This window comes from Labrus mixtus, chromosome 7 (assembly GCF_963584025.1).
Source record: "Labrus mixtus chromosome 7, fLabMix1.1, whole genome shotgun sequence".
Lineage (NCBI taxonomy): Eukaryota > Metazoa > Chordata > Actinopteri > Labriformes > Labridae > Labrus > Labrus mixtus.
This window is the reverse complement of record NC_083618.1, coordinates 20,405,500-20,418,618: the sequence shown is the minus strand read 5'-3', so window position 1 is coordinate 20,418,618 and position 13,119 is coordinate 20,405,500. Positions and strand designations below refer to the sequence as shown.

General features: G+C 41.9%; 2 protein-coding genes across 4 annotated transcripts in view; both read left to right on the top strand.

Annotated features, from left to right (window-relative positions):
- Positions 1 to 13,119, top strand: part of ece1 (endothelin converting enzyme 1) — a 516,542-nt gene that overhangs the window by 48,631 nt on the left and 454,792 nt on the right. The gene's annotated exons all lie outside the window — the stretch shown is intronic.
- Positions 1,699 to 11,725, top strand: dhrs3b (dehydrogenase/reductase (SDR family) member 3b). 2 transcript variants are annotated; one of them, XM_061041188.1, is made up of 7 exons: positions 1,699 to 1,810; positions 1,915 to 2,568; positions 8,210 to 8,353; positions 8,630 to 8,749; positions 9,224 to 9,462; positions 10,594 to 10,719; positions 10,810 to 11,725. In XM_061041188.1, exons 2-7 carry the CDS (start codon positions 2,260 to 2,262, stop codon positions 10,892 to 10,894), a joined length of 1,023 nt encoding a protein of 340 aa, XP_060897171.1. In that variant the 5' UTR covers positions 1,699 to 1,810; positions 1,915 to 2,259; the 3' UTR covers positions 10,895 to 11,725. The 2 variants fall into 2 exon arrangements, with proteins under 2 accessions (XP_060897171.1, XP_060897170.1); XM_061041187.1 differs by lacking the exon at positions 1,699 to 1,810 and having other exon boundaries at positions 1,818 to 2,568.

Below are 13,119 nucleotides of genomic sequence, written 5' to 3'. Positions count from 1 at the left end.
TGGGGTGGGGGAATCAACTTTCAGTGTGCGAAAGGTAGCCTATACAAGAAAAGTAAGTCAGAGAAATGCTTGAGTATGAAGACTTTGACATTTTGACCTTATCCTCAAAACATACAGAAAGTCTTACTATCATAGTTCCTCTTGCACTTCAATTTAAAGTCTGATTTATTTACCACATTTACAAGTTGAGCATTTTCTTCCAACATCACACTCAGGACAGGAAACTCAATTCCTGTCAAAATTAAAAAAAAAAAAAAAGTTTCTTCATTGTGTTCCAGGCTGCCAATCATGCGACAAATGGGAATCTGACGAATCATCATCTTTTGGCCACTTCTCAACTATACTGCCCTACAAAACCAAAGTGCAGTATCTGCACTTTTTGTGAAATTCACTTTTGTGCACAAATTGTAAGTGCAGTGTCTGCTCCTCAATCTGTGAGAGTTTTGTAGTTCTACTGCTTTATTTCCCAGAGATATTGTTTTTTTTAGTTACGCAGTATCTGTAAAATACACTGTGAAACCAAGGCAAACTGCAGTGACACTTACTGCAGTTTGCCTTGGTTTCACCATGAATAATGTGTCAGATACTGCAGTTTGCCTTTGTTTTAGGACCAACCAAGATAAGGCTCATAACCAGGACACTCAATGTAAACGCACTCAATTTTATCAGAACTGGGGAGGTTACTTACAGCACTCATGTAATGGGTAAAAATATGCAGAAAAGGGAGATATGTAAAGCAAAGATGTGAAAATGTTTCAGTTATTTTTGATACCACATGTTTTAAAACGATTCAATCACTGTTATGTTTCTAGCCAAAAGTAGCCTACCTGAACTAAAAATAAATCTACAGATCTTAAAGTAATATTTGTATCCAACGACTGCTGGAAGTGAAAGAGAGAGAACAGTGGTGGTTTCCATTTATCGACTACTTTTGAAGTCTCAAAAAGGTGCAAAAGTTATGTTTATGTCTCTCACAGCCAGGAGTACATTTTGGTAATTGATGCCCAGGCTGATAAAACTGTTGTAATTACATGTGTGTCACATGTGTCTCGTAGAACACATTCAGGTGTTGCATTCAGTGTTAATTAATTAATTAATAGATTTTAATCAATTGTTCAGTTCATATGAATTGTTGCTCACATACCGAAACATACAGGCCTGTAACTCTAAGATTTTGTTTATAACATGAAAATACATTTTAATATGATCTATAAAATGATAAAATAAAATAGGAAACAAAACAAATGAGTGGAAAATAATGTATAATGTGTATAATTATGTGGAAACATAACAAGAATATGTCATATACCCTAGTTTAACGAGACCAGCTACACGCTATATGGCATTAGTATTACGATAACAGAATCAAGGCGTCCCATCCTTTACATCCTAGAAACAGCTGCTGTGTTGATATGGGGCATTCTCAACATTTGGACTTTATTACCAATTTCTCTGCTTTGTTCTTTTTTTTTCAAATTCAAAACAAATACATTCTTCCTCCTGTCATTTTTATTCTTCTCATGCCTGACCCTTATAATCCCCCATAACCGTCTGCCTCTATTACGTAAGAGTACTTTGGTTGTTTTGCATTAACTTCTATCTCTCAGTGAAACCTGTGATTGCAACATGTCATTGTTTTTTCTCCACGTTATGCAACGAGGTGAAGTGCAGGTCGTTCGACTTAAAAATAAACCTTTCCCAAACAAGATTTGGGCACCCACCTGGGACGCTATTTGAGCGACCACTGGGGGGCCCCGGACCACAGGTTGAGAACCACCTCTGTAGCCACATGAAAGGGGGTGGAGAAGGGGTAAGCACGCAGCCACTCAGGGCAGACGGGCACCGTGGAGCTAAATATTCATCCCCACTTAACATGTCAATCAGGATTAATGCCCTTACAAACCTCTCCTTTAGGTTCATCCAGGTCCTCTCACTGCTGGAAGAACCGGAGCCGGGGCAGAGGCGCTGATATATAAGACAGACCGGGACAGGACAGGAACACAACAACTCCAAAGCAGAGCGGTTTCAGTAGCGCACACAGCGGAGCGTCGCTTGGACTTGTGTTTCACGTCTGTGCGTCCTGACAGGCGTAATGACTGATCACTGACACATTTGAGAGCCATATCTGACATATGATCCATATGTCAGAGCTTTTAAAACTCACACACCTCTGCTACTTTTAATTCTTTTTTTTTTTTTTTTTACTCCGGATGGATTTCTCATGCAGCAGTTTTTGACACCGCATGTGATTTTATTTACATGTGGAGAAACCCGCAGGAGCTTTTAAGTCGCTGTATTTGGAGGCTTTTGGTAAACTTGCTGCAACGTAAACAGTCCAGTTGTCGTGAGCGCAGGAGCCTGCACTTTCCCGAGATGGAGTTGAAGAGCGCGTGTCGTATGGTTCTTTTCCCCGTGCAAATGCTATTTTATATCGTCAGAGCAAGTTTGTCTGCGCTGTTCCCTAGCAGAAGGAAAGATTTGAGCAAGGAGGTGGTGTTGGTCACCGGAGGAGGACGAGGCATCGGGCGCCACCTGGCCAACGAGTTCGCCAAGCAGGGGGCCAGAAAGGTAATATCACTAACAGACAACCTGTTGCACACACACGTTTTCCCTCCAAACAAATGCATTGAATAGAGCAATAATGAGTAATCGGTTTAATTGATTATTTGATGGAAAGACAATTAATCGCCAACTATTTGAAAAACTGATTAATCGTTTCAGTGAGTTTCTTAAAGTAGAAATGTCAAACCTGCTTTTTCAGGTGTCAGCATGTTTTGCTCTCTGTTAGTTCTTGAAGAAAATGATGACTTTGACTTTTGGACTCTTTATGAAAAAAAAATGAAAAAAAGCTGCTCGAAGACAACATGTTATAAGCATTTTTCAGTGTGGTTTATAATTTAAAGGGGAGTACAGTAACAGTCAAATGAACTAGTGGTAAACAATACTGGTAGATTAATCGATTATGAAAAGACGATAATTGTATAGCTTTAGTGAAATATTTTGCCAAGAGATTGGTTTGGTAGGGCATGATTGATTGGACACCAAACCTGTAGTATAGTATTTGGTCAGACTGGCCACCCTACCTCCCTCCTCCCAGGGCTGCCCACCCTGTCCCAGGTGTATTGTTGTTCCACTGTTCTATGAAAGCAGGGATCATAACCTCTAGTTGTAAGTAGTAAGAAACTAGTTGGTCCAGTGAGACATGGGAGTCACTGCCCTTCATTTTGGTTCAAGTATTGCACAACAACTTTGGGTCAACATGAGGTCAGCTGTGCACAGCCTGGATGCCTGATTGAAGTGATTAAATGATGTGCCCGGCTGACAGTCATTCTGCTCGGAGCTGGTGTGACTGACCTTTCTAGGAAGTGTAGCCTCGATAGATTTAAGCTTTTGTAAATGCATTCACTTTCAGTTTTTTAATATGTATCATTGTACTTTGTAATTGGGGGGTCATGTGCCCAAAGCATCACTAAACTGCTTCAAAGCAATCCACATAATCACAGCTCTGCTGTTACCACATTAGAAGGTCTTCTTCCTTCATGCTTTTAATAAAAGCCAGATTCGGTTTGTTTTCATTTTAAGAAGAGGACATGATATCCCTTTTTTATGGCTCCAGATGCAAAACTAACCCAACCAAAAGAGTTGGGAAAGAGCAAATGACATTAGATGATCATGCATTGGTCTAAGCAGTTCTAAACCAAACGGTAACTTGAAAACAGACTCTTAGGAGGTGAAAGGTCAGAAACATGAGAAACATCGTTATTTACTATGGGAATGAAGTCATGATTCAGATTTATTTTCTGCAGATGGGTGTTGATTTGATTCTTCAGGCTGTTACCCACGGTTTTTATTGCTCTCTGGAACAGATTCAGTGTGTAACACACTGTCTTTTAGTCCATGAAGATAGTTATAATGAAATTAACTTTATTTGTATGACCCTTTTCATTTAGACATCAAGCCCAAAGTGCTTCTTCTGGCAAAACAAAAAGAGAGCTGGAAAGTCAGAACAATCTTTAATAAATATAAGACTATGGGTCTTTACTTTATTTTTCAATATTGTTATAATATGGAGATCGTAAAGTTAACAGGTTGCATTGATGAGATTGAGTAATTCATTGGATTTCATATTGCATATAAAGAAACCAATCTCCTCTTTCAAATCAAATCATCGAATTCACTCCTTCCAAACCCAGAAAATCCTCCTGCCCACCCATCAGATCCATGCCCCTCCCCACCCTCACCATCCCTCACCCCTCTAACAAGCAGCTGTCACTTTGTGATACTCCAGTGGCTGCAGAGACAGTTCCTCACCGCTGCAGGTCGGGCTCTGTTCCCTTCATCATTTCCAGCTATACGGTTTGTCAACCCATCCAGTGGGTGAACATTACACAGCTGAGTGCCTGATGAGTCGCTGGGGTCCCTTTTTTAGCCGCAATGTGCTAATACAGAGCAGCTCCACTTTTGATCACCTCAGATGGGAGTCATCATTACACATGGAAGAACGAGGTGGTAATTTCCCTGCTAGAAAGCTTTGAGCAGCCCAGCTGCAGGTTATATCCCTACATGTGTGACACGGGCTCCAAGTCTCTAATGCACACTCGAGGTGCAATTTTAGCAGCTTGAAAACATTGCTAAAAGCTCGGTGAAACACTAACTGCCTCCCTCTGTCTTTCAATGCCATCTCCTCGGGGATTGAGCAAGAAGAAACCAGTGGGTTTTTAAAAGCTTTACTCTGCAGCTGCACAACAAAGGATGTCACCACACTTTTCAGCACCTCATTGTTGGGCATTATCAAGGTGTGAAGGCTTTGAAAACAACACCTGGAGTAATGCGTATGACAATTACTCCCTGCCTAAAGAGATGCTAAAAGGATACAGGGCTGTAATTATGAATAGGGCTAACCTCTACGAACTTGCGCTCACCCCTGTTTGAGCCCCTTTGTGAGTGGCAGCCGGAATTTCCTTTTTCCTCTGCTCGGGCTTTGGTGTTTTCACGGTGTGAGGAAGGCTAAACTACAGCGTTGATGAAAGAATCCGGCGAGATGGAGAGCCGGGGACTCAGGAGGGGAGCCAGGTCTTCTTGTGTGTAGTTGGAGGGGGGAAGCGTTGCAGAACGAAGCTCAGAAACAATAAACCAGACCAATGTGTTCTCGAGAACAGCATCCAAGAACAGAGCACAGCGAGAGGCTTTTCAGAACAATACCAGTAAATAGCTGACAAGTTAGAACAGCATTCTTCTTCAAAGCTCCTTTTATGGTATATTTCAGTCCCTTGGAAACAACTCTAGAAGAAAGTGTTTGCAGAAAACATTGATTTTCATGTGGTTGTTACGATTACATAAGGAGACCACAGTGTGGAAGATGAACCAAAGTGAGGAGGCACTGACAACAGGTTTTTAGTGGGTGTGCGTGTTGTGCCGGAGGCGGGAAGCACACCGCTCCCAGCTGGGTATTGCCCTGCAGCTGACCTTGCTGTCTCCGCAGTAATTAGACAGCGGCAGGCGACTGCCTCCTGAACTCCTGCTGCCCCCTCTGTGTGCCGCCTCTGTGCTGGCCCTTACAATGGGTGTGAAAAGGAGGGTTCATACCCACCCATACATTCAGATCCAGGAGATAGCATATCACTGTAATTCAGCAGGAGTTACTCGGCGACTAGGGAGCCGTTTTCATATATGCACCCCTGAACATTTATAGACAATTTTAGGCGGATCGCCCTTGAAATCATCCTCACTTGTTTGTTCACACATGCACCTCACAGCAGGAGACTATCCCTGTCGGATGAGATTCTCAGGAGGCCATGCATGACGCAAAATGAACGACTTGCATTTGCAATATACTACTATGTCGTGTTTTTTTTGCCTTAATATCGAAGTATTTCAGCACTATGTGTAGTTGAACATACTCTCGGTGTCGACAAAAGAGCGGAAAAGAGCATACTGGTGAAAACATAACAATGCAGTTTTGTTAAGTGCGCGGTGATAGTTGTGTGCCGGTTGCAGGATGTTATGGCCATCCGCCGTGATTTTTTCCTGCTGTGTCCTCTCATCAGAAAATTTACCATGGGGCAGGCAGGAAAACCTCTTGGAAAAATCAGAGTGAATAATTTGGATGTTAGCGTTCACACATGCACCTCCCAGGTTTTAAGGACTTTTTTTTTGCATGTATCAAGGCTCCACCAGAGCATAAGAAACTAACAGTACCGACATAAGAAAACGTCGGTATGATCAAAAACTTAGCTTGCAACTTGGAAAATTTATGTAAAGTCATCCTCAAGTTGGAAAGTGTGGGCACATTTTGGCCCCCAACTTTCTGAGTCGAGCAACTTGACGTAGTTACATGCCAAAAGAATGGCAGACCAACGGAAATGTTGCCTTGGAGATTGAAAACTTAGCATTAAGTCACATTTTGCATATCGATTTCTGACTTATTTGTCATCTCTTTTATGGTATAAGTGGTAACCATGTGCATGTGTAGTATCCTGGATAAGCCATGAAAAATCATTTACAACACATTTCAGTTGAAGCACCCTATTCCATATTACAACCTAAAGTTTTAACAAACAGAACAACAACTTCAAAACTTGCAAAATGGGATCATCGAGGGAAAACATGAATGCTGCAGTTAACTACAGTCAGTGTTTAATGGCATTGGCACTCCTGTTCTCAAGGGCAATGCAAGTGTAATTTGCTGATCACAGAGATTTTTTCTCGAAGCACATGTTCATGTTTAGTCTTGTAACACACGCCTTGTTAGAACAATCAATGGTGTATCTCTGATAGCGAGAGCAGCTTGTGTAGGGTCTATTAAAAACTGTTTTCTTACTGTTTCTATCCAGATAGCAATTTGGCCAATGCTTGTTTGTTCTGAGGGTCTTGTGTGTTGTGACGGGTGATAAACCTAATGAATTAAATAACATTTAAGCAAGAGAGCACAGTTTGAGTGCTGACTTTTAATGGGAGCTGTCAGCTTTGTTTGTAAGGCTCAAATCCTATTAAAAGCTTTCGGTTATTTATCAGGACCTGTCTGCCTCCCCTGATTACCTAAATAAGGCTGCAAATGAAGCAAACAGAAAACCCAATCAAAGGCAACTCAAACAAGGGCGGATCACAGAGGGAGCCAAACCCCTTATTGCCTCAGATCTGATAAAGAAATAAAGGACAGATTCCAGACTGCAATCAGTGGCGTCCCTGGTGCTTTAAAGTGTCAGTGTTTCCGTGTTTGGTTTGCTTCTGATGCTATTACCATCAGACACATGAACACTGCAAAGTAACGCATTAGTTTGGAGAGTTTTAAGGGTTGTGACTGTGCAAATTAACAAACTGTCATTAGCAGTTTGTAATGTTTGGCTCTATAAAAAAAAAAGGCTGGGCACATTTTAAAAGGTTGGCAGTGTTTGAAAGTGTCCTGTTACTGCGAGATGACGGGTTCAATCCCTGAAAAAGAGACCATGTGTGATCATCTAAAGCAAAGGAACCATTGGCAAGACACACTCCCTTTTGAATGTGTATGCATACACACACCCAGCATTTCTTCCTCTCACATACACAATATCACTTTCCTAAAAGACATTTTGCTCAAATATTAACCTTGGTCACGGGCGACTGGCCAAATCCCACACTGGCGTCCTCAGCACTTCACACACGCACTGTTGTCAGACTCCCTGACCAGAAATGACGGGGCTCATCTGCCCAACAGGCCGTGTAATCTCTTTGAGAATTTGTGTTTGAGAGATGAGGAAGGCTCACCCCCTGATTTCATTACCTTTCCCTGACCCCAAAGACTGACAGATCTAATTGCCCAATCACTAGTCCCCTCCCCAACCCCAACCCCCTCCTACCTCCATCCAACCCCATGTTCCCTGCTCAAATGACCGGCCTTCATTTAGTCTCTGGGTAGATGAAGAGACAGTTCATTCACACAGCAACCCCCAAGCCTTTAATCTTGCTGGAAAACTATTTGTTAGAGTGAAAATGGCCTCTCTGTTCTCTGAATGAAAAGAACATCGCTGCCCAAAGACCTTCAGAGTTACAGCGGGTCTCTGCCAGAAAATATTGCGCAAAACATACGTAATGTTTTATTGAGGACTCACTGACTGCCATTTATAGGCCTCAACTCACTTGATCTGCTTCTGATCTTGGAACAGCTTCAATGCAGAACATTCATCTGACGTTTTTTTATTAAAAAAAAAAAAAATTTAATTTCTTTTGACAGGTTATCTTATGGGGCCGAACAGAGAAGTGCCTGAAAGAAACCGCTGAAGAGATCTCTCTCTCAGGAACAGAGTGCCATTACTTCCTGTGCGATGTGGCCAATCGGGAGGAAGTTTACAAGCAGGCCAAAGTGGTTCGAGAAAAGGTAAACCAGTTCAACACTTCTTTGGATATTTTGTCTTGCACAAAGAGTGTCACTTGCAGAGTGAAACAATGCATTACACGCTTCTGCGTGCCTCGCTGACTGTTCTGTATGTACATTGGCTCTGAGCTGCTCTGTCTCCCATCTGGTGTATAGATGACACTTCATATGAATAACTGGGGAGCAGCACAACTGTACCTTTTTTATAAGCTGTCAGAAAACACAAGATATGTGGCAGAGTTAACTTTTCTCTCTTATTTTTGTGCTTTCTAATCTCAGGTTGGAGATGTTACCATATTGGTGAACAACGCAGCCGTAGTCCACGGCAAAAGTTTAATGGACAGCGATGACGACGCCCTCCTGAAATCCCAACACATCAACACGATGGGACAGTTCTGGGTAAGACTCGCAGAAACTAAACCACTGGCAGTTTTTCCAGGCAGGAGGAGGAGGGGAATTCCTCTCGGCAGATTACCCTTATCATTTTCCTTTTCTGATTACGGCACGGCAGCATTTATAGCAGGCAAACACAGACTTGTCAATCATGCCTGTTATTGTGGCAGGTTAAGTGGGGTATTTCCAAATCTCCTCTCAGCTCCTGAAACATCAGACGGGTTTTGAAACTCGTGGCATTTTTATTTTGAATAGAGATGAAAAGACTGTGTCGTACGCAGACAGAAATGCAATTATCAACTAAATGGAAATGGAAATTTAATCTGTGGTTACACTGTGAGCCAGATTCCCTTGTCTGCTCTTCCTTTTACTCTGCTGAATATAATTCACCTTCCCTTACACCGTGCTTTCTTCCACCTTGTCCTCAGTCTCCCATTTCATTCTCTTATTTTTGTCTTTCTTCTTTCTTTCTTTCTCCAGACTACAAAGGCCTTCCTTCCTCGGATGCTGGAGCTGCAGCATGGTCATGTAGTGTGCATAAACTCCATCCTGTCCCAGTCCCCCATCCCGGGGGCCATAGACTACTGCACCTCCAAGGCCTCTTCTCTGGCCTTCATGGAGAGTCTGACGCTCGGCCTGCTGGACTGTCCCGGTGTCAGCTGCACCACGGTGCTGCCGTTCCACACCAACACAGAGATGTTCCAGGGCATGAGAGTCAGGTACATCAAGATCCCCTGCATCATTATTCTGACTTCATAGACATGCTAGTAGACTCTAGATTTGTGTAGTCCACCACTTTTGGCTGAACCACAACAAGGATAAAGTACAACTTGGATATTTTTCATTCATGTTCCCTGAAGGATGAATCATAAAGAGAGTTCAGACTGGTCCTCCAACAACCCTGTGAAGTTGACATTAATTGTTCAGGGTAACATACTGTATCTCAATGATTGGATGGATGATTTTAATGCATAATGATTTTAGAGATCGATATATAAGGTCTCTATATTGTCACTTTGAATGAGATTAGGTCTTTCATTAAATAGTGAAAGGAATGTTGAAAATGATTGAAGATCTAAGTTAGTTGTTTGACCTATCAGAGGTGTTATCAGCCCAGACTTCCCCTGTGGGTAACGTATGCTGGTGATGCCATCTTAACATGTTTTTAATGGGAAAGTGGGTTTCTCCTGTTTGTGAGTAAAATAAATGTATGAGGAGGTTCTGCAGGCAACACCGGTTGACACTGGTTCTTCGGGCTCATTCACATAACATACACACTCCGGAAAGTTTCTGGAGAATCGTAGGCCCCTTGAAGTCCCCCTGTTCTGGTTGTTCGCATACTATGCACCTCAAAGTGAGAGGCTAAACCCTGTAAGATGGGAGGAGGGGCGGGCGGGCGGGCGGTCTCCTGAGGCAAGACGTGATGTGAAAAGAACGAGTCGTTAGGGGTGGTCCAAGCAACAGAGTCTGCTACTGTATATTGAGAATATTTGCCTTCATATCAATACTACTTGTAGTTCAGCAGGCACGATATATTTCAACCAATGAGAGGAGAACACATTAGAGAACAGGGTGAACAAGGCTTAGATAGTGCAGAACAATGTCGGATGATCTGAGACAATGACACAGAATGTCAAAAAACTTTATCAGTACACCAAACACTTTAAATTGTTATGCAATAAAAACAAAAAAAACGGTTTATCTAAAATGTTGCTATGCTGCCATAAAGTTAGGTGAGCTACGTCCAACTCGATTGCTCTGTAAATTGATGTAAAAATATCCAACAAAGGGCTTGCCCTCATGTTTTTGAGAAAGCATTCTTATCAAAACGACTTTCTTTTCTATGTTAGGTTTCCTCAACTCTTTCCGCCTCTCAAACCCGAGATAGTCGCCCAGAGGACTGTGGATGCAGTCAGAGCCGACAAGGCCTTCCTCTACCTGCCCTGGACAATGCACGCCCTCATTATTTTAAAAAGGTAACACTACAATAATTTGTATTTTTTTTGTCTAGTCTGTGCAATGTTTCCATGCTTACCTTTTGTTTTTTTCTATCATCTACTTTTCAGCTTCATGCCTCAAATCGCACTTGAAGAAATCCACAAGTTTTCCGGGAGTTATACTTGCATGAACACGTTCAAAGGGAGGACATGAGCCTGGATTGAGGACAATTTGTGTGCTAAAATGAACAGCTCTTGGGTGTAATGAAGGGAATATGGACCTTAAGACATGTGGAAGAGGAGGAGACCCAGAGACAGTGTGAGGACAAACACTTAGGGGACGTGATAGGTGGTTGATTCTGCAGGTACAGTTAATCGATATACTGCAGGACACACCCTGGTCCCATTTGTATGCATGTGTGCAGGCGTATGTGTATAGTATGAAGGACTGAATGCCATTTTCACTTTGAACCGAAGCCATGCATAGTTCTGAACCAGTAGTTATTCTGGGAGGTTTTTGTGACACTTGTTTTAGTCTGTTTTTACACTTCTTTTCTTTTTTTTTATTCTCTTCTTAACTTGTTTTTGAATCAAACCAGATAATAAAATGGAGTTTTAGAGACGCACTGTGTTTCTTTGTGCATGATGAAGAAGAAAAAGTGAACTCTTGGGAGGTACACGTTGCTTTGTGTCTGGGCTTTGACTCCCACGGCAGTGTGAACCACCTTTGATTTATTCCAAAAATGAGATCAGTGACTGTGACAGACGATGTTGTCAAAACATGAAACGCACACTTGGGGGGCATAATTGTGTTATTGTTTGTTCTCTGCTGTCACAAAATGATGCAGGGGGACGGTGTAATTCTTCATAAACACAATGAACTCATAACAAGTGGGTGAGGAACTCAGCCTTGCACGTGCAGAGTGGTCTAAAAACCACATGGATTGAGCATAACCAGGAAAAAGAGACGTATTACATGTACCCTGAACAGGCAGCAATCGTCATAAGGCCTACATTTTTTAATTAAAAGTGAACTTCTTGCTAACCAGGCTCATTTTTTTAACATCCTCCAATGTCTGCATCTGCAACACATTTGTGGTTGTAGAGCATTTAAATGTGATTTGCGTTTGCTAAACCCTGTAGGCTATTATTCCAGAAAACATAATGGGGCAATAAGAGGTCTGCTGTGTTGCAAATCAATGACAAGATATATCAAGTTTCTACATTTCCCTTTTGAGAATGTTACTAAGGAATAGAGCAGGCATGTTTTCAAAATGAACAAGACTCAAGCTTTGGCAGATGAATTTCAAAAGATTGTCAAAAAAACCATGGGAACTGAAATGATCAAAAGGTCTGTTACCATGGGAAATGTGTAAAGAGCTACTTATCCGAAAGTGTTCAAGCTGATGAGTACCCTCAACCAAAGAGACTAACATTGATCTACAGTTGAAATCTTCTCTGAGCTGAACTAAACCCCTATTACAGTTATCCACTCGGTATATCAAAGAGAAGACCCTTCGGTTCATGTGTTTTATTTTGCTTTCTTGACAGGAGTGTTAAAACCACGGTATAGCTATGCTCTCAATATGAAGCTAATGCCAGGTGCTGATTAGCTTAGCATACATACTTGAAACCAAGGGGAAATGTCTAGCTTGTTTAAGAGTTTTAAAAGGTGATGAGATGATTTTACTTTTCTCACCATACTCCAGGAAAAACAGGCCGAATTAACTAACTATACACAACATAGTAAGCAATTCTTCAAACTTGAAACAGCCTCGGGGGAACAACAGTGCTCTGCACTTTGAACGGTGTCCATGGTGGGGAAATTAGCGTTAGCATTCAGGGCAGAAGCCGTTTAAAGGTGATGTCATAGATGATAAATGGTAAATGAACTTGAGCTTGCATCAATTTTCTAGTCTTCTGACTACAGAAAGCGCTTTTACACCGCATGTCACACCTACACATCACACACTGATGGCAGAGGTTGCTATGTAGTGAGACCATCAGAAGAACTAATCCCATTCATATGTTGCGCCGAAGCAGCGGGAGCAATTTGGGGTTCAATCAATCAAGTGTCTTGCCCAAGGGCACATCGGACGTGTTGCTGCAGGAGCTGGGGATCGAACCCTTGACCTTCCGGTTGAGAGCTACAGCCACAGCTGCTCATAGCTCTTCCCATATATCTTGACAAAGACTTTATTTATGTGGATACATGAGATAATCAAACTTTTTAAGGTACAATGTTTGATCATATAATCCAACAGCCAGTTCTATGTTTTCATAGCTTCTGCTCCTAGCATTACAGCAGCTTGTTAGATCTTTTTAAATCACAAAATATGTGAAGCTTCCAAAAAACACTCAGTGAGGAAAGTCTTAAAGACATTCTGAAGGTTGTAATGAGCAGTGTTGCACTTATTACTGGTGTTGCCAAACTCCAAC

What these genes read in the sequence shown, in the direction of transcription:
- dhrs3b (XM_061041188.1), top strand. Translation starts at nt 2,260, where the DNA reads ATGTGGAGAAACCCGCAGGAGCTTTTAAGTCGCTGTATTTGGAGGCTT. An exon ending in CCAAGCAGGGGGCCAGAAAG is followed by an intron (nt 2,569 to 8,209) that starts GTAATATCACTA and finishes TTCTTTTGACAG; the next exon opens with GTTATCTTATGGGGCCGAAC. An exon ending in CCAAAGTGGTTCGAGAAAAG is followed by an intron (nt 8,354 to 8,629) that starts GTAAACCAGTTC and finishes TTCTAATCTCAG; the next exon opens with GTTGGAGATGTTACCATATT.